This window comes from Canis lupus, chromosome X (genome assembly GCF_011100685.1).
Source record: "Canis lupus familiaris isolate Mischka breed German Shepherd chromosome X, alternate assembly UU_Cfam_GSD_1.0, whole genome shotgun sequence".
Lineage (NCBI taxonomy): Eukaryota > Metazoa > Chordata > Mammalia > Carnivora > Canidae > Canis > Canis lupus.
In genome coordinates, this window is record NC_049260.1 from 967,710 (window position 1) to 993,951 (window position 26,242).

General features: G+C 53.4%; 1 protein-coding gene across 2 annotated transcripts; it reads left to right on the plus strand.

The window, feature by feature from the left end:
* The first annotated feature begins 4,858 nt into the window (after positions 1–4,858).
* On the plus strand, positions 4,859–17,178 carry ASMT (acetylserotonin O-methyltransferase). Of its 2 annotated transcripts, XM_038586465.1 has the most exons (8): positions 4,859–4,927; positions 11,256–11,430; positions 11,804–11,933; positions 13,892–13,960; positions 14,286–14,404; positions 15,118–15,366; positions 16,474–16,596; positions 16,967–17,178. In XM_038586465.1, the coding sequence occupies exons 1-8, from the start codon at positions 4,859–4,861 to the stop codon at positions 17,176–17,178; spliced, it is 1,146 nt and encodes a 381-aa protein (XP_038442393.1). The 2 variants fall into 2 exon arrangements, with proteins under 2 accessions (XP_038442393.1, XP_038442394.1); XM_038586466.1 differs by lacking the exon at positions 15,118–15,366.
* The last annotated feature ends 9,064 nt before the right edge of the window (positions 17,179–26,242 follow it).

Consider the following 26,242-nt stretch of genomic DNA (forward strand, 5'->3'; position numbering starts at 1 on the left):
CATTCACCACATTTTGCCGTTAGCCTCCTTCTGGGCGATCGGCATCATTGTGTTATCGTGGGAACCTTAAAACCGCCTCCTGATCTGTCGTGGTTCCACCCGGGTGGACTTTGGCAAATGGACTGTCGGCTTACTCTGAAACCAGTGGTGACAAAGTACATTCTGGGTCACACCCACACCCACACATGCTGAGGGGTCGATGCCCTGGGGCCTGCAGTGGGGACCTCGGCCACCTCTACCTGTTTGCCGAGAAATTCCCCTGTCCCGAGTGTGCCCCGTGTCATCCCGAGGTACCACTCTTGATACAAACTGCCCCTGGACTTACACCAGGAATGACCGGTGGGGACGGTTTTCATCAGTTGCATCCCGAGGGAGGGATGGGGCAGGGATGTTCTCTGGACCTGAGGGCAGCGGGGTCTGCGTGGGACCCGTTCTGAAGACCGCAGCCAACATTTCCTTAAAACGTCTACAGCAGGAAATGCACTGCTGGCGTTTTGGGGGAAATGTTCAGTAAAATGCATGTTTGGGGAAAGGTTTAAGAAGTGTGCAGGGGATCCCTGGGTGGCTCAGTGCTTTAGTGCCTGCCTTCGGCCCAGGGCGTGATCCTGGAGTCCCGGGATCGAGTCCCGCATCGAGTCCCGCATCGATCTCCCTGCGTGCAGCCTGCTTCTCCCTCTGCCTGTGTCTCTGCCTCTCTCTCCCTCTCTGTGTCTTTCATGAATAAATAAATAAAAGTCTTAAAAAAACAAAGTGTGCAGGGATGTCTGGAAGAGGCCTGCCCCAGGATGAGGCATGGTTTCAGCCGCAGGTGCACAGTGGCTGCCATCTGCATCCTGCAGTGTAGACGCGTCCTCACAGCCCCCTTCATGCCCAGCTGAAGCACCCGTGCTCCTGTCCGCACCCCTCCAGGAGCCCACCTCCGCTACCCTCCCCGTCAGGCACGGGCCCCAGGCTCACATCACCCCCAGCACCCAGCAGAACGGCCGTGCCTGGCCACGTGTCTCTGTCATACGTGAATCCTGACCCCCAAGGCGGCGGTTATCAGCTGGTGGGCCTTGGGGAGGGGATTTGCTCATGAGGGCCTTGCCCCCACGAACGAGATTAGTGTCCTTACAAGGCCCCAGAGAGCCCCCCGGGCCCCTCTCCTGTGTGAGGCCCCGGAATGGGCAGCCATCTGTGAACCAGGAAGCGGGTCCTCACCAGACCGTGAGTCTGCCAGCATCTTGACTCGGACGTCCACACCCCGAACCGTGAGGGATACACGGCTGTTGTTCCCAAGCCCCCAGCCTGTGGCATCGTGATTCTAGCTGCCCCAGCCGACACTGCAGGTGACGAGATGCCACGTGACAGGGACAGCACGTGACAGGACGGCAGGTGAAGGGACGCCAGGTAATGGGACTCCAGGGGATGGGATGCCAGGTGATGGGACTCCAGGTGATGGGATGCCAGGTCACGGGACAGCAGGTGACGGAACAGCAGGTGATGGGATGCTGACACCAGGTGATGGGATGCAAGCTGTGATGGGACTCCAGGTGATGGGACACCAGGTAACGAGACTCCAGGTGATGGGATGCCAGATGACGGGATACCAGGTGATGGAACAGTAGGTGATGGAATGCCAACACCAGGTAATGAGACTCCAGGTGATGAGATGCCACATGACAGGACAGCACATGACAGGATGGCAGGTGATGGGACGCCAGGTAACGGGACTCCAGGTGATGGGATGCCAAGTCACAAGACAGCAGGTGACAGAATGGCAGGTGACGGGACTCCAGGTGATGGGACGCTGACACCAAGTGATGGAATGCAAGGTGATAGGACTCCAGGTGATGGGATGCCAACACCAGGTAACGAGACTCCAGGTGACGAGATGCCACATGACAGGACAGCACGTGACAGGACAGCAGGTGATGGGACGCCAGGTAACGGAACTCTAGGTGATTGGACTTCAGGTGATGGGATGCCAACACCAAGTAACGGGACTCCAGGTGATGGGATGCCAGGTCACAGGATAGCAGTTGACGGAACGGTAGGTGATGGGATGCCAACACCAGGTAACGGGACTCCAGGTGATGGGATGCCAGGTGATGGGACGGCAGGTGACAACGGCAGGTGATGGGAAGGTGACACCAGGTGATTGGGACAGCAGGTGATGGGACAGCAGGTGACAACATATAATGGGACAGCTGGCGATGGGATGCCAGGTTATGAATGACACAGTAGGCGACAGGACAGCAGGTGACAGGATGCCAGATATCCAGGATGGGACAGCAAGTGATGGGATGCCAGTTGATGGAACAGCCGGTGACAATGCAGTAGGTAGGCCAGGTAATAGGATAGTAGGTGATGGGATGGCAGCTGATAGGACACCTGGTGGCAGGACAGCAGGTGATGGCATGCCAGGTGATGGGACAGTTAGTGATGACACAGCAGGTGACTGGACACCAGGTGACAGGACAGCAAGTGACCAGATCCCAGGTGATGGGACAGCAGATGACAGGATGCCAAGTGACAGGACAGCGGATGGCACAGCAGGTGACGGGATGCCAGATGGTAGGACGGCAGGTGACGGGACACCTGGGGTGGTTGAGTTGGTTGAGTGTCCAGCTTTTGACTTTGGCTCAGGTCGTGATCAGGGTCGTGAGATCGAGCCCCCATTGGGCCCCACGCCAGCGGGGAGTCTGCTTGAGAGTCTCTCCCCCTGCCGTTCCCCCACGCATGCGCTCTCTCAAATAAATCTTTATTTTTTATTTATTTTTAATTTTTTATTTTTTTTTATTTTTTTTATTTTTATTTTTTTTTTTTAAAGATTTTATTTATTTATTCATGATAGTCACAGAGAGAGAGAGAGGCAGAGACACAGGCAGAGGGAGAAGCAGGCTCCATGCACCGGGAGCCCGACGTGGGACTCGATCCCGGGTCTCCAGGATCGCGCCCTGGGCCAAAGGCAGGCGCCAAACCGCTGCGCCACCCAGGGATCCCTATTTTTAATTTTTTAAAAAATATTTTATCTATTTATTCATGGGAGACACAGAGAGAGAGAGAGAGAGGCAGAGACCCAGGCGGAGGGAGAAGCAGGCTCCATGCAGGGAGCCCGACGTGGGACTCGATCCCGGGACCCCAGGATCAGGCCCTGGCTGAAGGCGGCGCTAAGCCGCTGGGCCACCCGGGCGCCCTCAAATCTTTAAATAGAAACAAAGTCTCTCAGCAGCTGGGCTTCCTGAGGGAAGCAGGCACGGACCGTGCCGCCCGGCCCTTCCGGGCCCTTCCTCAGCTCCCGCAGAACCGTCCCCACGAGGAGCACGTTTGCGGCCCCTCCCACGAGAAACGCACTAGCTGGGGCCGTTTCTGAACAGCCGCCGTCCATGCGAATCCTTCTCTGTTTTCAGCCCGAGCCCTGGGGATGCTGCCGGTCAGGCTGGCGTCTGGCATGTGCTTGGCGGCGGGACGCGAGCCCCGACCTTGGATTCTGGGGCACGTCCCGCAGAGCCTACCCGCCGGGAGGCGCGTCCTCCGGCTTGCTGCTGGCGACGCGGGCCGGGTGGGGCAGGTGATCCGGTCCCCTGGTGAGCCCCCTCCAGCGCCCGAGGCCCATGTCCGTGTGACCGCCCGCCGGCCTCTGTGCAAAGCGCTGTGCCAGCCCGCCCTGCACTGTGCGTATGGCATGTTGCACGCCCAGCCACACCTGGGCTTTGCATGTGAACTCGAGCATCGGAACGGGCACGGGACGAGAGTGGCACCTCCCCTCCTTCCTCGTGTGGCCTGGACCTTCCCACCCAGGCGGCCGCCCCGTCCCCGCTGATGGGCACCCTGACCAGTCCTGCCCCGCCATGAGCTTGGCTCCGAGGGCGCCCTGCGTGTCCAGGTGTCCGCATGGGGCCTCCTGCATGTAAATCTCTGCTCCGGAGATCTTGGCTTCTGCGGTGAAGATGTTCCCTGCACACAATCGCTTGCATGGATCCACAACAGCAGAGTGTGACTCCACGGAGCAGTGAGTGGGTGGCACAGGGCTCTTGTCACCTGAGCTCAGCCCTGCCTACTGTGGGTTAATGGTGGCCCCAGAACATATGGCCACGTCCTACCTACCCCTGCAACCTCAGGACGGGAACTCATTGGAAACGGGGTGTTTGCAGATGGGATGACGTGAGGGTCTGAGCTGAGCTCGTCCTGGACCAGGTGGCCCTATGTCCAACAACAGGGGTCCTTGCAAGAGACAGAAGAGGAGGCGCAGACGCAGAGGAGGAGCCCCATGAGGATGGAGGACAGGGGAGGGACGCGGCCTCCAGCTGGGGGACGCCTGGGGCCCCAGACGCCAGAAGAGCCCCTGCCCTGGATCTCAGCAGCCCTGCCTGCCCAGATCTCAGACGTCTGGTCTCCAGAGCCGAGATAGGCTAATCCCTTTGGTTTCGAACCAGTGGGTTTTGCGTCATTTGACATGGCATCCCTAGAAGATTTACGGGAGCCCCTGGGCGCCCCATGTCCAGGGCCTACAAAGTATTCGATGCGTGCAATGAGTAATCAATGCTAGTGATTAGCAAGCATATCAGTTCTGGACCCGTTTCCTTGATGATGGTGTGATGGAGGGAGGTGGGAGATGCGGCTATTTAGGGCTGTGGGCACAGCAGGGACAGGACTGAGCACAGAGCCAGCGCGTACCCTGAAGCTTGGTCATCCCCGTAATAGGATTAATGGGATTTTCTAGACTGATCCGCCTTTGGCTCGTGCTGGGCCTCCAGCAAGGAGCTTCTGGCAGCAGCACCGCGCGGCCGACCGCCCCACGACTTGCTAGCAGACCCACACTCTGTGCAGCTGGGACGACCGGGGGCTCTGTGCGCCAGCCGGGCGTGGGACAAGGATGAGTTCCCCGGAGGAACAGGCGTTCCGTCTGCTGACCGAGTACTCAAATGGTTTCATGGTCTCCCAGGTAGGAACGTGGGGAGAACGTTCCGCCGGAGCAGACGTGGATCCCGTGGGTGGGAGCTGGGCGAGGGCGATGGGGAGTGACGGCTTCATGGGTAGGGAGTGTCCTGTAGGGGTGGGTGGGGTGTCCTGCAAGGACGGGCAGGTGCCTTCTGGGCCGTGGGACAATGCTTACTGAAAGAGATTGAAATATTCAAGACTTTTTGTGGCTTTTTGTGTAATATGGGCGGTTGTCCATTAACACACTACAAAGCGAGGTGATGTGTTTGAAATAGAGGCGAGCCTGGGGGCCCACGGGCAACGTGGCGCGCTTCCGTATCTCATCCCTTCCCGTGGCTGAGTCCATATGATCCTGCGTGCACGCGGGACACACACGGGCCTCACGGTGTGTGATGCCACTTCTCCCAAACACGCGGAATAATGCAAATGCATGGACGCGGAAAGCAAAGTGGTGGTTCGCCAGGCCCCGGGGAGGGAGATGGGCAGCGACTGGTCGTTACGGACAGGCTCCCCTTTTAGGGGGAGGATGAGAATGTTCTGGAACCAGATAGAGGCGGTGGTTGCACAACGCAGTCAATGTGCCCAACACCCCCCGAGTTGTATTGTTTAAGACGCTTAATGCCGAACCTTCTGCTACGTGAATTTTTCGTCCTTAAAACCTTTGAGGCAAGCTGTAGTTAGATTTGAGGAGTCTATATTTGTGTATATTCCTTCATTTATGTCTTTAAAAAAATTGTTTTTTCAAGAAATTTTTATTTAAATCCGAGTTAGTTAACATAGAGTGTATTACCGGTTTCGGAGGTAGAGGTCAATGATTCATCGGTTGCATGCGACACCCGCGGCTCATCGCATCACGAGTCCTGCTTCATGCACGTCACCCACTTACCCCATCCCTCCACCCACCTCCCCTCACTCAGATAGAGTGAGAACACTCAGCCCTATTTGTTTCCTGGAGTTGAGAATCTCTTATAGTTTGTCTCCCTGGTCTGATTCCGTCTAGTTTGATTTTTCCCCTCGTCTTCCCCTGTGTTCATCTGTTGTGTTTCTTAAATTCCACGTAGGAGTGAGCTTGTGTGATAATTGCTTTTCTCTGATTGACCTATTTCTCTTCGCGTCAGGCCCTCTAGTTCCCCCCGGGACATTGCAAATGGGAAGATTCCATCCTTTGTGATGCCTGAGGAATATTCTGTTACCTACATAGACCACATCTTCTGCATCCATTCATCTGTTGATGGCCATTTTGGGCTCTTTGCACAGTCTGGCTATTGTGGACATGGCTGCTGTGAACGTTGGGGTGCAGGTGCCCCTTCCGTTCATGACATCTGTATCTTTGGGGTAAATACCTGATAGAACCATGGCTGGGTTGCAGGGTAGCTCTGTTTTCAACTTCTTGAGGAACCTCCATATTGGTTTCTAGACTGGCTACACCAGCTTGCATTAGATTTTACATTTTATTTAATTATTTTTAAAATAGATTTTATTTATTTCACAAAGAGAGAGAGAGAGAGCACAAACAGGGGGAGCATCAGAGGGAGACGGAGAAGCAGAGTCTTTGCTGAGCGGGGAGCCCGATGTGCGACTCGATTCCACAACTCTCAGTTCATGACCTGAGCCGAAGGCAGATGCTCAAACCACCAGGCCACCCAGGCGCCCCAATAAAATCTAGGCGCTCCTGTGTATGCGCATGCGTGTGTGGACGCAGGCGGCAGGACAGCGCTCACAGCTGCTGCACGAGGGGACGGTGTCCTGCTCTCATGAGACGGTGAGATTCTCCCTGGCTTTTGGGGGTGAAACTCGAATTTTGAGAACACTGAGCTTCACCATGTGGGAGCTGACCACCTGCCAGGCAGAGAGCTGCCCAACGGCCGCATTCGTTGTGGGGGAAGGTGCGGGATGGCAAGATGGGGGTGATGTGTGCAGCCAGTGGGGTCCGGCCCCCCCAGCACCGTGGCGCCCTGTGCATGTGGGTGGTATTTTGAGTGTCCTGCGGGGGATATTGTGACACACGAAGGTGCCTTGGCCTCCCTCGCTCACCGACTCACAGGTGTTGTACTACTGCCGCCGTGTGTGCTTGACTCATAATTGAAGCGGCTGCTGAGTTTGGGTGGAGGTCACTGACAACTGCCGCAGAATGTGCTCCCCGCGTGAGCCCACGGATCCCCCAGATGGGGTCTGTAGGCCCCCTACGGTGGAACCCTTGCGATACGGAGAAAGAGCTTCCTTCCGCAAATTAGTTATAATAATTCGCAGCCTTCCTGTCGCTTGAAAGCATGACCTGCTTGTGCTCGCGAGATGCTTCCCGGGCAGCTGGGGCTGTTCGCCGTTGGCTCACCAAGCTGTCGGGTGCGTTATACATCCCAGCAGGACAGTCCGCTCAGGACATGGGGTGCTTTGTCACCTGGTTGTCACGCGTGTAAGAGAAGAGGATTGCACACAAACGTCACCAAATAAAGCGTAATACGGCCTGGAGAGCATAAAACTGGATACAACCGCGATAGAGTAATAGCTAATTTGACGTTGATAGAGTAAAGTTTAATATGACCTTGACAAAACTTAATATGACCTTGATAAGATAAACGTTAATACAATCTTGATAGAATAATACTTAACATGAACTTGATAGAGTAATACTTAATATGACGTTGATCAATAATACTTCTTAATATGACGTTGATGGAAAAAACTTAAAATGACATTGACAGAATCAATCCAATGTAACATGACCTTGACAGATTACTTAATACAACCTCGATAGAATAAATCCTAGTACAATTTTTTTTTGAACTTAATACAATTTTGATGGAATAATACTTACGACGACCTTGGTGGAATAATTCTTAACATGATGTTGATCGAATACTTAATATGACCTTGGTACAGTAAAACGTTAGACGACCTTGATAGAATAATACGACCTAGATAGAACAATACTTCATACGACCTTGACAGAATGAGTTAATAAAATCTTTTTGTTGTTGTTGTTTTAGACATTCCACTTAGTTTTTTTACAGAGAGAAGGAGAAAGAGCGAGAGCACAAGGCAGGGGGCGGGGACAGGGAGCCACCGATTCCCGCTGAGCAGGGAGCCCGACGCAGGACTCGATCCCAGGACCCCCGGGGTCACGACCTGAGCCGAAGGCAGACGCTTCACCAGCTGAGCCCCCAGGCGCCCCTATAAGATCTAGTTGCAATAGGAGGGCCCGCAGCTTGTCCAGGACCTAATGTGGCCCTAATAGGACTTTGCGTAGCTTCGCCTGCGTGAGAAATCATTCGCCGTGGATCCAACCGGAGTTCACACCATGTGGACACAATAAAGCTTGCAACCGCCCGAGTAGAGCAGACAGCTAACAGAACCGAGACAGGACGAGTTCCCGCCCCTCCTAGGGTCACACAGGAACCGCAGGGGACGGGATCCGGTCCCCATAGGACCAGAGTTGGCGCGGGCGCACAGAGCGGACGGACACAGCCTCCCCCAGACGCCGTGGGGCGGCACAGAGTCCTGTCCAGGCCATGTGGTGCACGAGAGGGAGCGTCCTCATGGGCTCTCAGGTGCGAGCCTGGCCCCAGGGAGCACAGGGAAATGTGGGTGGACATGTCTGGGCGTCACCGCTGGGTTGGGGGCGCTCGGGCTGCGGTGGGTGGAGAGCAGACAGGCAGCCGCACACCCCGCGGTGCCCAGGACGCACCACCTCAGGGAGCCATGTGGCCCCTGAGCACGGGATAAGGGGTGATAGGACCCCGGTCCACGGGATGAGAGTTTCCAGGATTCCAGTCCATGGAATGAGCACCACGAGGACCCACATCTATGGAAGGAGAGTCACCAGGACCCCCGTCCATGGAATGACAGTGACCAGGACCTCCGTCCATGGGATGGGAGTCATCAGGACCCTGGTCCATTGAATGAGAGGCACCAGGATCCCGTCCATGGAACGACAGTGACCAGAACCCCTGTCCATGGGATGAGAATCACCAGGACCCCCGTCCAGGGTATGAGAGTCACCTGGGCCCCCATCCATGGAACGACAGTGACCAGGACCCCCATCCAGGGGATGAGAAGCACCAGGACCCCCAACCACAGAACAACAGTGACCAGGACCCCCGTCCAGGGGCTGAGAGTCACCAGGACCCCTGTGCATGGAATGAGAGTGTCTAAGACCCCAGACCATGGAATGGGAGTTACTAGGACCCCCGTCCATGGAATGAGAGTGACTAGGACCATAGTCAGAGAATAAGAAGAGTTCAGGCAGTGTCACTCCTCACGGGCCCTGCCACCCCCACTGCCACGGCCCCCGTGGAGAGCATATTTACGCCTTTCCCATCCGCTCGGTGAGAAAGCAAAGGCCAACCTCCGTCATTAAGCAGGATGGAGGCGGGTCTTATTTTTATTTCATTGTATTCACGTCCACGCACCTACTGCAGCGGTGCTGTCTCCATGGGGAGTGGGTGCCCCATGACCCTCTGCGCAGGTGGGACGTGAGTGTGTGCATCCGTGCTGGCCAATACCAGAGAGGTCGCCCCATCGAAAACCCTCCTGTGCAGGAGGAAAAACAATGCACTCATTCATCCGTCCTTTATCCCGTACGCGTCATCTCCGGGCAGGACCTGTCCAACTGTCTGGACAGATCCGGCACTAGCAGGCCGCACGTTTTAAGGGTCTGGCACCACCGTGTAGGGAACCTCACTGGCCTCTGAGCAGCAGCGCGTGTATTTCCCCACTTGCAAAATTAAACCAAGGCCGGCCCCGAGTCTGGGTCCCCAGGTAATCACTGCGAGCAGGGAAGGGGCGGAGACTAGGGTCTTGAAACCTCACAAGGGTTTGCCGGTGGCTGTGTGTCCCTGTCCCTTGGCTGGTGTTGTCTTTGGGGACTGCAGGTTTCCCTCGGAGGCTGTTTCTTTACTGGAATGGTCCCCCGGCTGTTTCTTTGTCCGAAGTGATGCTGTTCCAGGCATGACAGAGGGCGGGGAGGGGGTTTAGTGAAGAGCTTCTAAACACAGACAGGGCGGGGGGCAAGCTGCAGGAACCCACACCTGCTCAGGACCCCCTTTCCCCAATGGCCAGCCCGCGAATGGCCTCGTGGGACCCTCCCTGTACTCTGCAGATAATCCCACCCCCCACCCCACCCCAGCCCACCCCACCCCCAGCCCTAGCTCTGACTCTCCCTGGGGACCAACCCAACCAGTAGATGGCATCGTTCCGGACGGCTGGTCAACCCCACAGCACGTGAGGCAGCAGAAACAGGCGCTTCCCGAGTGCACAGTGGAAGCACATTTCATTTCATTTCACTCTATTTTATTTATTTATTTATTTATTTATTTATTTATTTATTTTTAAATATTTTATTTATTTATTCATGATGGGAGGGGGGCAGAGACTCAGGCAGAGGGAGAAGCAGGCTCCATGCCAGGAGCCTGACGCGGGACTCCATCCCGAGACTCCAGGATCACGCCCCGGGCCAAAGGCAGGCACTGAACCACCGAGCCACCCAGGGATCCCCCTATTTTATTTTTCATTTGTTTTACTTGCTCTATTCCACTCTAAGATATTTGAGTATTTACTTGACTTTTATTTAAGCATTTTGTTTAAAATCAGAAAATTTCATATAAATTAAACATTTTAACTGGTTAAAGATTTAACTGGAAGATTTTATCTTTATTTTTAAAGATTCTTTATTTTTTGGGAATGCTTTATTGTTTTCTTTAAATAGACGTAACATCAAATTGACTATCGTCACCGTTTTTGAGTGCACAGCTCAGTGGCATTGAGCGCATTCACGTTGTTGTGCAACCACCTGCACCATCCACATCCAGAACTTTCTATTTTCCCCAATTTGAAGATTTGTCCCCATGAAACACGATCTCCCCGTTCCCCGACCCGCAGCCTTTGGCGCCACCGTCTACTCCCTGTCTCTATGGACGGGACTATTCTAGCGACCCCGTATATGTGGAATCACACATCCGTGTCTGATTTATGTCACTGATCGCCACGTCCTCAAGGTGTACCGACTCCGCTGTGTGCATGGACCATATTTTGCTCATCCATTCGTCCGTTGTTGGACGCCTGCTTCTTCCATGTTTGGCCACTGTGGATAATGCATCAGCGAACACGAGTGTACAAGTATCTCTTCCAGGGTCCACTTTCAATACTTTTGGGTCCACACCCAGAATTGGAATTTCTGGTTTTGTGGCCATTGTATGTTCGATTTTGTAAGGAACCGCCACAGTGTTTTCCACAGCAGTGCAGTGTCCCCTGAAAACGCACCCCTGAGTCCCCGTGGTGTGTGCTTCTACAAGTGGGGCTCCCAGGATGCTCAAAGCTGACCCGTTATTTCCGAGGTTCTGTTTGCTGCCTGTGAGCTGGGTGTGTTTGACCTTCTCGCCGAGGCCCCAGAGCCCCTGGGCGCGGCAGCGGTGGCTGCACGGCTGGGCACCAGCTCCCATGGGACAGAGCTCCTGCTGGACACCTGTGTGTCTCTGAAGCTACTTCAGGTAGAAACAAAAACAGGAAAAGGTAAGCATGTACACATTATGTAACTGAACGGGTGTGGCTGACTTTCAATAAAACTTTATTTACAAACACATGCGGTGGGCCAGGTGTGCTCCCCAGGCGGTACTTTGCCGACCTCATTCTAGGGACTCCACACGCTGGTGTGCACATCCGTACCCTCATGAAGTATTCAATGAGCAAGAAAAAATGGGGGAAAGAATCATAAGGGAGTAATTTTCAATCAGACTAAATTTATCCAGTTAAAGGGTTGCCCTCCCTTACGCTATTATATTCTCATCTTGGTGTTGAAATGGGCCTGGGGCTGCCCATCATCTGCCAGACTTTTGTTGAAAACGGTGAGTTGGAATCTAACGTGTCCTTTTGCATTTGTTTTCAGCTTTATATCAAAACACAGAGCTCTCCAGCACCTACCTGGTGAGGGCCAGCCCCAAGTGCCAGGGCAACATGCTGCGGTACCTGGCCAGGACGACGTACCTGTGCTGGGGTCACCTGACCCAGGCCGTGAGGTGGGCACAGCCTCAAAGGGGTGGATAGGACCCCTGGGCTCCCTGGGGGCTGGTTTCAGGGCAACTGTGCGGTTGAAGCACCAGGTTTCTTGTAGCATCAAACACAACCCCGCTAGATGTGGAACTCTGAGCAGACGTGAGAAGCCCCCTGGTGCTGGCCAATGGGATTCACATCATGCCAATCTGTCGAAGTAAGAAGTCCTGGTGTTTCACTGGTGTCCGGGGAAAGGGCCACGGGCTGAGGAGGCAAAGTAGGGAATCGTGATGGTTGTCCTCCCCGTAGCTGCTCTCGGGCTTCATGCTGTGGGTGCCTGGGGCGTCCTGGGCACTGCAGGGTGTGGAGCAGCATCTCTGGTCTCCTCCCACCATAGGCCATGGCACCCTCCCCAGCTGTGATAGTAAAAAAAGGTCCCCAGACATTGACAAGTGCCTTTTGAGAGCAGAATCCCAGAACCTGGGAACCACTGACATAGATGGATGGATACCTAGATGGTCAGGTAGGTAGGTAGGTAAATACATAGATAGATAGAGGGATGCATGGACGATAGTATAGGGATGGCTCAATGGGTGGAAGGATGATGGATGGATGGTTGGATGGATGGATGGATGGATGATGGATGGATGGACGGATTGGCAGGTGATAGATATAGGGATAGATGGATGATAGTATAGGGATGCCTCAATGGGTGGAAGGATGATGGATGGTTGGATGGATGGATGGATGGATGATGGATGGGTGGACGGATTGGCAGGTGATAGATATAGGGATAGATGGATGATAGTATAGGGATGGCTCAATGGGTGAAAGGATGATGGATGGTTGGATGGATGGTTGGATGGATGGATGGACAGATAGGTGAATGGACAGATGGATGGATGGACAGATTGGCAGGTGATAGATATAGGGATAGATGGATGATAGTATAGGGATGGCTCAATGGGTGGATGGATGGATGGACAAATGGATGGATGGATGAATGAGTGGATGGATGGTTAGATAAATGGATGAATGGATGGATGGACAGATAGGTGGATGATTGGTCGGTGATAGATATAAGGATGGATGGATGATAGTAAAGGGATGGCTTGATGGGTGGATGGATAGATGGATGGACAAATGGATGAGTGGATGGATGATGGATGGATGGATGGATGGACAGATAGGTGAATGGACGGATGGGTGGATGATTGGTCGGTGATAGATACAGGGATAGATGGATGATAATATAGGGATGGCCAGATGGATGAATGAATGGATGGATGGATAGATGGATGGATGGTTGGATGGACAGACAGGTGGATGGATGGTTGGATAATTTAAAGATAGATATAGGGATGGATCGATGATTGATAGACGATAGATACACGGGTACATAGGCAGAGGGCTGGGGGGCTAGAGGTGCTAGATGGGTGCTAGGTAGAGAGATGGATAGAGGAGAGATAAGGACGGGTGGGAGGGTGCTAGGAGGGTAGGTAGGTAGCTCGATAAGAGCCAGCACTACTGGATGTTAGTGCACAGTGGATGGTAGATACTAACACCTGCGGGGAGCTCCTCATAGGTCTTAGGAGACATACATAAAGAGTAGATGTCGGCAGATAGAGCTAGATGACAGGTACTGACAGGTATCGATAGGAGCGCGGCAGGGCCCCTCCTGCTCCCAGGTTCCGGCTCCAGGTCCTCCGGGCCTCAGTGTCCGCTGGCCGCACATCACCTTCAGACCTCGTCAGACCGTCTTTAGGTCATCCTCCTTCCTTGCTCACACGGGGCAGAGCCCGGTTGCACGTCCAGCCTGCGGCTCTGAACACCTCCAAGGGGGGCCGTGCGTGCGTTTGGTGACCGAGTCCCGTCCCCTGCCCATTCTGTCTGTGACGGGAGGGGAGGCTGTGCGACCCCGCGTGCCCACTGGCGCTCCCTGGCCGCGTCAGATCCGGGGTGACCGCGTGGCGCCCGTTTGCAGGGACGGCAGGAACCAGTATCTGGAGGCATTCGGGGTTCCCTCCGACCAGCTCTTCAGCGCAATCTACAGGTAACACGGGTGTCCGCGCTTGCAATGGACGTGGGGGGCAGGGGGCGTGGCTAAGGAAATGGGTCTAAACGGAGCAAAACAGAGGGAAGGTGATATTTAAGATGATGAAGAAGAAGAAAAACCCCCACAGCAGATGTGTTTGTGTTGCAGCCACATGCCAGGTGTCCCGGCGGGGTGGGCTTCGGGGTCCCGAGGGTGGTGGAGCTGGGGCTCCCCACATCCTGAAGCAGGTCACCGTGCAGGCCTTCCCCACCGTGCCCGCGGCTCACAACCCCCCGCCCCCCACGTCGTGGGGTGCGGTGAACACCTGTGCTGTCGCGTGCAGGTCCGAGGACGAGCGGCTGCAGTTCATGCGAGGCCTGCAGGACGTCTGGAGCGTCAGCGGGAGGCCTGTGCTGGGCGCCTTCGACCTGTCCCCGTTCCCGCTCATCTGCGACGTCGGGGGTGAGCCACTGCCCTGCACCCCGGAGCAGGGTCTCAGGGCTGGTGACCTCGGCGCCCCGGGGGGCGAGGGTCGAAACACGACGTAAAGGCCCCCACTTAGCATCGGGGGCCAAGCATCCCCTCCGCGTCCCACGGGGCGCAGGGTCTGCAGCCCCTCCGTGGCTGCGGTGCACCCCGGGGTGGTTCGGAGCCTGTGCATCACGGCGGGATGGAGGTGTAGACGCTGGCATCGCTCAGTGTGACACGCTCTTGCGCTGACCGCCCCATACAGCATGACGCCTGTTAAGCTGCGATTCAGGGGCTTGCCCGGGCGCGCGCTCTGGTCGGGACCCTCCCCACCTGGGCGTGGCCCCCACAACGGGCTTGCGGGTCTGGACGGAGCCTCCCCGGTGTGGACGCGCTGGGAGTCGCATCCACGGGGCCCACAGGCCTGGGTGTGCAGCTCCGAGGGGCTCACACCCTTGGTTGACACCTGGGCGGCCTCCCCCACTGTCACCGGGCAGCAGGGCGCCACGATGGGGAGACTCCGCGTGCTTGACGCCAAAGGGACCGCCGTGCCTGGCGTGCCGCGTGACTTTGCACGGTTTCTGTGGTCTCCGCGCCGCCCAATCCTTGGGTCAGGGGCAGTCCCCGTGGTGCCCCAATGCGTGTCCGCGTGGGAGTCACGCAGGACGCACTCATGGCTAGATGGGTGGGTGGGCCCAGCCGGGAAGATTCGGTGATTCGGGGGCTCCTGGATGACCTTGTGGCCGTCAACACCTGCTGGGGTGCACGTCGCTCGCATTTCCCGTCTGCCTGTCACCTTCCGTGTGCGTTTCCAGGCTGTTCTGGGGCTCTGGCCAAGGAGTGCACGTCTCTGTACCCCGCGTGCCGGGTCGCCGTTTTCGACACGCCCGAAGTGGTGCAGACGGCAGAGAAGCACTTCTCATTCCCGGAGGCAGCGCGGATCAGCTTCTGTGCAGGTGGGCTCCGCCGAGCTCTGCGCGTGCACACGGAAACGCACGTGTGCTCCCCCCTGGGGGAGAGCTCATGGAGAGCGCCTGACCCCGGTACCCCAGACCTGGCTTCTGGGGGTCGTCATCGGGCGTCTTGCAGGGGACGGTCACACCTGTTTATGTGCTTCATCCAGAGGTGGAAGGAATAAACCGACTTCAGAGGTTGGGGGGGCAGGGGACGCAGTAGGTCACTTTGCCATGGCACAGCTGAGCTGGGATTTTGGTGACTTTGCGGTGGGTCACGAAGGGAAGGCCGGGGAAGGTGCAGCTGTGTGCGTCCCCACGGCTGGATGCTCTCCTTCACCTGCTGCGCACAAACACACGGCCCACCGAATGCGGCCCCCGGGCCAAATTTGCCGACCCCTGTGTTTGGTCACTGAACGGAAGAGAAGCAGTCTGGAGGCCCCCCCCACCGTTCCCCCTTTCCCGCCCTGGGTCGTGGGGCGATGTCTGTAGGGTCCGCATTTCCCGGGGGCCTCAGCACGAGGCAGGGTGGTGCCCTGGCCCGGATGGTCCTCCCACACACACTCCTCCCCAACTCCTCTGAGTTTGCAGAGTTTGGACAACATACAGCTGCCCGGTCCACCCTGTGTGAGGCTGGGTCACGCTTTTTCCAAAATCGGTACTTCTTGCAGGAAAAATGTTACAAGTGTCGAGTCTGACAGCACGTACGCATGGAAGCTCTTCCTTGGCCATGTTGGTTTGTTTGTTTCCCAGCCCGGAAAACACATATTGACTGTTGGTCTAGTTCAGCTCCTCACACGGGAGCTGCTGACCGATGGCCCGGGGTGTCCGGAAATCCCCGGCGTACACGGCCCTTTATTTGCAACCTCAGGAAAGGAGATGAAAATAAACTAAGAAAAAAGTAAAACCATTTTCCAGATCGAGAAGGACGGAAAGAGCCCCCCGGACACCGTTCAGAAGCTTCTTGTCCTCCTTGAGGCTTCCCTTTGTTCAGGGCCAGGTCTTCAAGTCACAGCTGGGATGGCCTGGGGGCAGCTCGACACACCTAGGTGACTGTTGCACGCGGGATTGAGCTGCGCGCTGACCCCAGGGCCCCGGCCTGTGTTATAGGAGATTTCTTTAAAGACCCGCTTCCGGAGGCGGATCTGTACATCCTGGCGAGGGTCCTGCACGACTGGACGGATGAGCGGTGCTCACGCCTGCTGGCGAGGATCCATGGTGCCTGCAAACCAGGTAGGTCGGGGCGCTGCGTGTCCATATGGGCTTGTGAGTGCCTTCAGCGCGGGATCGTGCCAGAGGCTCATTTGCACGCCTGAATGCGGGTCACAGGCAAGTGTGCCCGTGCTCCCAGCTGGCTTCCCTTCTGGGTCAGTAACGAAAACCAAGCGGCATTCGCACCCGTTCTGTATCGAATCTGAGTTAAAGGTGCAGAAAGCTGAAGGCTCCCGCGGTGCACGCCCTGCCTGCTCCACCCCGCTTCTGGCCGGGGCCGGGGCGGGGTGCGGGTCAGCTTGGGCCCATTCCGCAGCTGGGGCCGGGAGGTGGAGCGGGGCTCCTGGGGCGGCCTCCCCCTGGCTCCCGGGCGCTGTCCGTCCCGTCCCAGGCGGCGGCGTCCTGGTCATTGAGAGCCTCCTGGCCGCGGACGGCCGGGGCCCGCTGACGGCGCAGCTCTACTCGCTGAACATGCTGGTGCAGACGGAGGGCCGCGAGCGGACCCCCGCCCAGTACCGCGCGCTCCTGGCTGCCGCCGGCTTCCGCCACGTCCAGTGCAGGAGAACCGGGGGCCTGTACGACGCCATCCTGGCCACGCGCTAGTCCCCACGGCTCCACGGCTGCGCCCCGCAGGCACCCTCGCCAGCACACGGGGCTCTCTGCAGCGACCGCGGTCCGGGGCGTCGGCGACGGAGTGGGGGGCTCTGCTAACTGTCGTCCTCTGCCCTTCGCTCTGGGGTTTGTCTTGTTCCCTTCTGCTCCATGTTCTACGCTGTTCTGTTCCTCTCTGTCCTCTGCTGTTCCACTCTATTCTGTCCTATTCTACTCTATTCCATTCTGTCCGATTCTAGTCTTTCTATTCTGTTCCATTCCATTCCATTCTACTCTATTCTGTTTTATTCTATTTGGTTCAATTCTTCTCTATTCTATTCTGTTTTATTCTACTCTATTCTGTTCGATTCTGTTCTTTCTATTCTATTCTATTCTATTCTATTCAGTTCAGTTCAGTTCGATTCTACTCTATTCTGTTCTGTTTTATTCTCTATTCTGTTTGATTCTATTCTGTTCTATTTGACCCTATTTTGTCCTATTCTACTATATTCTATTCTGTTTGATTCTATTCTTTCTATTCCATTCCATTCCATTCCATTCCATTCTATTCTATTCTATTCTATTCTATTCTATTCTATTCTATTCTATTTTATTCTATTCTATTCAGCTCAATTATTCTCTATTCTATTCTGTTTTATTCTACTCTATTCTGTTTGATTCTATTCATTCTATTCTATTCTATTCTATTCAGTTCGATTCGACTCTATTCTGTTCTGTTTTATTCTCTATTTTGTTTGATTCTATTCTGTTCTATTTGACCCTATTCTGTCCTATTCTACTCTATTCTATTCTGTTTGATTCTATTCTTTCTATTCCATTCTACTCCATTCTATTCTATTCTATTCTATTCTATTCTATTCTATTCTATTTTCTATTCAGCTCAATATTCTCTATTCTATTCTGTTTTATTCTACTCTATTCTGTTCGATTCTATTCTTTCTATTTTATTCTATTCTGTTCAGTTCAGTTCGATTCTTCTCTATTCTGTTCAATTCCACTTGGTTCAATTCTACTCTATTCTGTTCGATTCTATTGTGTTCTAGTCTCTCACATTCTACTCTGTTCTGTTCTATTCTGCTCTATTGTATTCTGTTCAATTCTGTTCATTCTATTCTATTCCATTCTATTCTATTTGGTTTGATTCTTCTCTATTCTATTTAATTCTATTGTTTGATTCTTCTCTATTCTGTTCTATTCTATTTGGTCCGATTGTACTCTATTCTGTTCTGTTTTATTCTCTATTCTGTTTGGTTCTAATCTATTCTGCACTATACTATCATATTCTACTCTATTCTGTTCTATTCGACCCTATTCTGTTCCATTCTACTTTATTCTATTCAGTTCGATTATATTTTTTCTATCCTCTTTTCTTTTCTTTTCCTTTCTCTTTTCTTTTCTTTCTTTTCTATTCTTTTCTTTTCTTTCTATTCTTTTCTTTCTATTCTTTTCTTTTCTTTCTTTTCTTTCTTTTCTATTCTATTCTTTTCTTTCTATTCTTTTCTTTCTTTCCTTTCCTTTCCTTTCCTTTCCTCTCCTATTCTGTTCTACCTTACTCTACGCTGCTCTTCTCTCTTCTCTTTCATTCCACTCCATTCTATTTTACTTCGATCAATCTTATTCTATTCCATTCTCCCAGTTCCTGCAGTGTGATTGACAAAATTATACACGTTGAAACCGTACAACCTGACAATTTGATGTACACACATACTGTGAGCTGACGACTACCATCGAGCTAATTCATACACCCCACACCTCACGCGGTAGCTTTTTTGTTGTTGTTGTTGTTGAGAACATTTCAGATCTGCTGTCTTAGCAACGTTCAAAGGGTATGATAATTATGGTTAGTTATATACAGATAGTTAATTATAATCACTATGCTGAACATCAGGTCCCCAGGACTCATTGCAGTTCTCACTGGAAGTTTGTGCTCTGGGACCACCATGTCCCTGTTTCTTCCCCCACCCCTGGCAGCCACCCTTCTTTTTCTCTGCTTCTATGTGTTCCACTTTTGTAGATTTTGTCTTTGTCTTAGACGTGGCAGGTGCATGTCCCAGGCTGCATCTGGGGCAGCGCTGACCAGTGTGGACACTGGAACTCTGCACCTTTTGCTCCCTTCACCCATTTCACCCACCCCACCTCCCATGTCTGCAAACTATGACTCTGTTCTCTACACTGATGAACTTGGTTCTTGCTTTCTTTTAGATTCCACATAGTAGTGAGATCATGTATTTGTCTTGCTCTGTATCTCACTTAGCACAATAATGGCAATTTATTAATTTTTTTTTTGGTTTGGCAAAATAGGTATAGCATGGGATTTGCCATTTTGACCCTTTTTAGGTGCACAGCGCAATGGCAATGAATGCATTTATATTCCCACCATCCATGTGCAGAACTTTCTCATCTTTAAACTAAAGCTCTGTCCTCATTAAACACTAACTCTGTATCCCTTTTCTGAGACCCTGACCCCCACCATCTTATGTTCTGTGTCTATGAAGTTGCCTGTTCCAGATTAAAATTGCAATATTTTAATAATGGGTGTCTATCTACATGTGTGTGTGTATGTGTGTGTTTCTCCTCAATTTGTAACGTATTGAGCCCCAGGTATAGGATTTCCTGCACTGAATCTAGGTGTAGAGTGTCTCAGACAAGCTAATTCCCAGCACACAACCTGCCAAATCCTATGGGATTTAGGGAAACAAGACTGGCAATCCATGACTTCAAGGTGACCCATTAAAGTGTTCCATGCATGGAGTCTGGCCAAAATCATTCCTGGGTTCAGCCAAGCCTGAGGAGGTGAGCTGTGGGCACCCTGGCCTCAGGACCCCTGATCTCAGCATCTGTGGTCACTGAACACTCACACACTTGTCTCTGAGACCTGACCACAGCACCTGCTGGTGCAGATCGTTCTTTTAAACCCCCACAGGCCTGCAAGGGAACCTGTAGATAACCCTGAAGGTGTAGGGGGTGTGTGGGAGCAGGAAGGGCACAGCATTGGTGATTTCTATTCCCAGGATTTGTACTCAAGAGAACCCTGATCTTGGGCAGGACACCTGCCTTCTTGGGCCTCCAGCCTTCGCATTTAAGAGTGGGGCTGGATAAGCTATAAAGCCCTGTGTATCTTGGACCTTCTATGAGTCTAAATGCATTGAAACCAGTGGTTCTCAGCAGGGGTGATTTTGTCTCCCGGGAGACACTTGGGAATGTCTGCATCATCTTGGCCTGTCACACCGAGGAGGAGGTCTTACTGGAATGTGGTCCCCTACCAGGGACGCTGCTCATCACCCTGCCGTGCACAGGACGTGACACCCCAGAGAGTGGTCCAGCCCCAGACGTCCACAGCACTGAGGCCAAGAGGTGCCGGGTTCAAATGTGGCCACGTTGGAGCTTCACCAACACTCGTGTCTATAATGACAAGGCCGGCTTTGACGGATGTGTAAACGTCTGCCTGACTTTGACGGGCTGAGGGCTTCGGTCAGGCCAATCCTGCAGCAGGAGAGTTGGAGGCCTGGCCCAGAGAGGGTCTGCTTCTCCTCCTGGGGACATGGGGACGAGCAGGTGCTGGAAGGACCTTCTTTAGATGGTGCCAACCAGCTCTTGGTTGCAGAGAGTGTGCTCCCCGGTGTTGGTCCAGCCTCCGTGGGGCCAGGTGGACTCACCAGGAGTGACCCGCCAGAGCTCTAGGAAGCACCTTCTCTGGTTCCTTCCCCATTGCTTTTCAGGACAGCCTGCAGGGGAAGAGGTGTGTGTCCTCTTCCTTTTGCCATGGCGACCACGGTGACCCGCGTGGACAGTTTGGGACAAAGATGTCCGTCTGCCAGCAGGTGGTGCCATGGGGCAGCTGATAGAACGGGTTCCACCATCCAGCAAAGGCACCAAATCCTGGCGGCAGGGGGGTCAGAGGAGCAGCCTTTACTCCTTTAAACGTCAGGTGCCATGAAAACAAGTACAACGTGCCCAAAAGTACCTCCTCATCATTTTCCGCTGGAAAAGACAAATGCAAACTAATACGAATAATAACACACACACGTTAATCCTACACATTGAGAGCAGGAGGCGTCTTGCTCCCTGTTGTAAATAAGGGACGACGACTCTCTCCCGCCTTCCCTTTCTCAGGGCATTTGCCTCTAGAGAGTTCTTTCTCCGTCTTTTGCACATGTACAAATATTCAAGCAGCCTGCGGCTGGTCTCACGGGCTCCCGGACCTGGGAGCATCTCCGGAATGCAGCCGAGGAAGAGATAAGGCAGCTTTCTCCCAGTTTCTTGGGTTTGGGGTGCGGGGTGAGGGTGGAGATGAGCCTTGTCTCCAGACAAGGCCGGACGGGGTTCCTACATCAAAATCTTGCATGTCCACCGATGAAAGCCAGGTCCTCCCTGCTGCACGGCATTCGGTCCTCCCCCAAGGAACGACACCTAGGCTGAAAACTGGCGTCACAGGCCATGCAAACCCTCCATTTTCCCGAGTTGTTTCTAATTTTTCTGGGACACCACGAACTGAAGATTGCAGAAAGACCTCGGGCCTCTCCCCGTCCACGTGATGTGCCATCTGCATCTCCTGTCGTCAGATGCAGGGAGCACAGTCTGACGTGACGATTCCAGGAAATTACACCCAGTGCGCCCAGGAGCGACAGCCTCCTGGAGCTTGTTCAAATTCCTTGCTGTGTGTTTGCCGCCACGCACCGGGGTAGCCCCCTGTGGGTGCCCGTGGATGCGTTCCATCTTGTCTGTTGGCACGTCTGTGGGAGGTCTGTTCTGGGAACTCCAGGCCACAGGTGCTGTTAGTAGTTTGAGGACAGCCATTATTAGACGTCGTCACGTTGAGAGAGGTCATGGGCTTTCCCCACAGACAGACGCTGGACAACGTTCCCTGAGAGGCACTTGTGTCCACTTTCCAAATGAGCACGATTTGCTTAAAAGGAATTTGAGTTTTAGCAGGAGTTTACAGAAATCATGGTTTAGGGAAAGCCATACGTCTTCATCCCCATCTAAGACAAGAGGATGATGGAAGCAACTATAGTAGGCCAAGCACCAGAAAAAAAAAAATTAAAAAAATTAAATCAGGGATCCCTGGGTGGCGCAGCGGTTTGGCGCCTGCCTTTGGCCCAGGGCGCGATCCTGAAGACCCGGGATCGAATCCCACGTCGGGCTCCCGGTGCATGGAGCCTGCTTCTCCCTCTGCCTGTGTCTCTGCCTCTCTCTCTCTCTCTCTCTCTGTGACTATCATAAATAAAATAAATAAATAAATAAATAAATAAACTGCTACGTGTATTCTGCAATATGCAGTATCACAATTAAAAAAAAATTAAATCATCTTTAAAAATGTCTGATTGGTTATATTTTCTTAGGATACATCGCTTAGGAAGTTTAGAAGAAAAGTCACTGGAAAACACAGGGGCATGTGGTCCCTTTGGGTTTAAAAGAAAAACACCATTTTTTAAAAGATTTTATTTATTTATTCATGAGAGACACAGAGAGAGAGAGAGGCAGAGACACAGGCAGAGGGAGAAGCAGGCTCCATGCAGGGAGTCCGATGCGGGACCTGATCCCGGATTTCCAGGATCGCGCCCTGGGCCGAAGGCAGATGCTCAACCACAGAGCCACCCAGGTGGCCCCAAACACCACGTTTCAAAAGGTTGTGCCAACAAACTAAAACCCCCTCCGTGTGTTTCTTGGACGGTATAAACTTCCCCAGCGGGACAACCTCAGCTGAAGTCAACCTTTTCCAGAGGAAATTCTCATGTTCCTTGTCCATCCTCACTTTGGAGCTCCACGTCTGCACAAAACACAACCTGTCTCGTGCAGGGGGCAGATGCACGAAGTCCCCCGTCTGAAGACGAGCGCTCTCTTGACCATTATTGCTGCTGTGAGTCGCATTTCTTGCCATTCTTCTTGCCTTTCCCCCACCCCTGCTTCCTGGAGAACCGTCACATCTGTAGGAAAAACCATGTAGAAATCTATGATTGAAGGAAGCAGCGGTAAATGGCAGCAAAACAATGCCTTCATGCGCGCAGAATGTCCCGGGGTCCCCGGAGATGCATGTGCAGGGCTGGTGCAGATCCACGCAGGGACGAGCCCGTTAGGGAGCGAGTGACAAGCACTGTTGGTGACGATGCACCAGGGGAAAACCATCACCCCCTGCCCATGTAGACACGGGTGTGCTGAAGGTGCTACACAGGGTCCTCCAGATTCAGGCTAATGCATCTCCCTACCGCTCCCTGCCCTGAAGTCTTGACACCCACCTGGCCCTATGACAGATGACTTCCGGGCGAGCTCAGTCAATGGGAGGCAGTGGCAGGAGACAAGGCGGCGGGAGCAGAGAGAGGAGCCCAGGTAACTCTTCCTCAGGTCTGGGCTGCTCCTGACTGCTCAGGATTTGCAGGTGCCTGAGCCGACCCTCTGGGACCTGTCGCCTCCCTTGCTCCCTGAGACCTGGGGGGGGGGTGCATCACACTCCCTTGGGGATCCCCATTCGCTGGGCCCACCCCGCTGGAGTGTCCAATGTGCGATGTCTAAGCCGCTGTGACCCACACGGGACAGAAGCAAGTAGCTCCCCAAGCGCCAAGCTGTGCAAACAGATACTACTTTGTCCTTATCAGAACTTGATGTCTCCAGCTGAGCAATATCTTGACAGAGTTTCTCTCTTTTTAAAAAAATTTTAGGGGTGCCTGGGTGGCTGAGTCAGTTAAACGTGCAGCTCTTGGCTCAGGTCATGATCTCAGGGTCCTGGGGTTGGGCTTCACGCGTCACGACCGACTCTGCTTCCCTGTCCCTCTGCTCCTCTCCCCTCTAGCCCTCTCTCTTTCAAATAAAAAATATTTTTTTTTAAAAAAAGCCCTTCTTTTAAACATTTTTATTATTAAGTAATTTATACACTAAGTTCGGGGCTCAAACTCACAACCCAGAGATCAAGAGTCACACGCTCCTCTGACTGAGCCTGAGGGGAGCTCCACATGATTCCCTTTTTACCTTCTGCCGCGATTCCTTAACAAATACAAAGTCACAGTAGGGTTTGCTGCTGCTGCTGCTGTTGTTTTATTTTATTTTATTTTATTTTTTATTTTTTATTTTTTATTTTTATTTATTTATGATAGTCACAGAGAGAGAGAGAGAGACAGAGACACAGGCAGAGGGAGAAGCAGGCTCCATGCAGGGAGCCCGACGTGGGATTCAATCCCGGGTCTCCAGGATCGCGCTAAATCCCGGGTCTCCAGGATCCAAAGGCAGGCGCTAAACCGCTGCGCCACCCAGGGATCCCTGTTGTTTTAATAATAAGACGTTTGGAGATTCAAATGCCCACAAAAATAGCCAGGTTTGGAGAAGTAGAAACTCAAATTGGTTTTTAAAAATGCATCATCCATTGTCGAATTGTTCCCCCGATACCTGACCCACCCACCCCCGCCCCCCCCAGCCCCCAGCTGGACTCTGACCTGAGCAGGTGGGATGACGAGGCTGTGGGACGTTTCCAGGAAGCCGCCTCCCCGCTGGAAGGATGGGGGACCAGGTGTGAAGGAGCAGTTGTCACAATGCACAGCAGGGGGCACCCATGACTCGTCAGGCTCTTCAACCGGCTGGTCAACCAGACGTCTCTTCATAAAATTCATCCTGGGAAGAGAACACTAGATTATCTGTTTGTAAACAGATGTTGCCTTAATGAGACCAGCCTCCATGGCGGCCTCCCTCCTCCTGGAAGACGTCTATGCTAGGAATTTACAACCCACATTAGCCAAGATGACACTGGTGTTTCCCCCCCCTCCCCCGCCCTTCGTCTTCTTATCCCACAGCTTCCTGTTTGTCTTGGATTTTCGTGAATGGCGATTTCCAGAGAATCTGTTAGGCAGAGTGGGGACTCTGCCTACCGAGCCACGACACGGGAGGTCCGGTAGCGGTTGGGAAAGGGGCTCGTGTGGTACCTTGGTTCACTTCCGGGAGTTTGTTGGAAATCTGTCGTCCCCGTCTTGGCCCTACTGGCCGTTGGTGTTGCGAAGCTGAGACTGCCCATCGCAATGGGTGACGTGAGGGCCATTGGGAGTGACGTGTTGATCACTCTGAAACACAGACTGGGTTCATAACATGGGTGGCGAGGGCTGGACGGCGGATGTGTCATCGTTGTACACGGGAGGAGGTGGCCCTGTGGGGCATTGCTTGGGGGATACCCAAGCGTCTCTCCAAGGATGAGGATGGGGCACCTCAAAGCATCTTGATGTGTGAGACACAGCGTGCGGGGTAGGAGGCACCAGGTGGTGGCTCTGCAGCCAGGGCTCACTAAACTGAGGACTCTGGTGACAGAGCTGGCCTATGGAAGGTGCCATTTGGACCATAGGGACCGCCATTCCCTACTCGGGAGAGAACGCAGATCCAGCACGTCAGCCATGCGGAGGAGCATTCGTTACAGGTCTCACGTCCTCGGGCATTCCCGGCACCTTCACGCAGGTGCAATTTAATGTCACCCTGACACGGTCACGTGACAGAGATGATGACAGAAGCACGTGGGGGGGACACACGCTGGTCCAGGGATTCCGGGCAGACACGGGCTCTCTGTCCACCCATGCTTGACTGATGAATTCTAATCCTTCGCGTGCGGTTTCCCGCGGAGACAGGACCCGCGTATTCACATTGCATCGCGCGTGTGATTTTTCACGTCTGCGTCAAGATATGCGGGCATTTCTCCTTTTGTAGGACGTTCAGGTGATTTCTCCTGGTTTGCTAATATAAACGACCCACCGACGTCCTCACGCACCCGTGTGTTGTTTTGTATTTCTCCATGATTAGTGAAGTGCGTGTTTTATTGCTTTATTTCCTTGGATGAATATCCAGGTCACAGCCTTTGCTCTGCCCAGTGCCGGTTAATTTGTATCATTAAAGTAACTGACGCCGCCCTCCGCTTTCAATGCTTTCTGGCTTTTGCTGGTTTACAATGGCTTATGCTTTAGAAATACAAGTTGATATTATTTTTCTGTTTACAAAGGAGGGTAGTCCTCATTCTATGATATTTGGGGACACTGGGAAGTATTCTTGGAAATAATAGCATTTGCATGTTCCCCCCGCCACCCCCACCCCA

What these genes read in the sequence shown, in the direction of transcription:
- ASMT (XM_038586465.1), top strand. Translation starts at nt 4,859, where the DNA reads ATGAGTTCCCCGGAGGAACAGGCGTTCCGTCTGCTGACCGAGTACTCA. An exon ending in AGAAACAAAAACAGGAAAAG is followed by an intron (nt 11,431 to 11,803) that starts GTAAGCATGTAC and finishes ATTTGTTTTCAG; the next exon opens with CTTTATATCAAAACACAGAG. An exon ending in GCGGATCAGCTTCTGTGCAG is followed by an intron (nt 15,367 to 16,473) that starts GTGGGCTCCGCC and finishes CCTGTGTTATAG; the next exon opens with GAGATTTCTTTAAAGACCCG.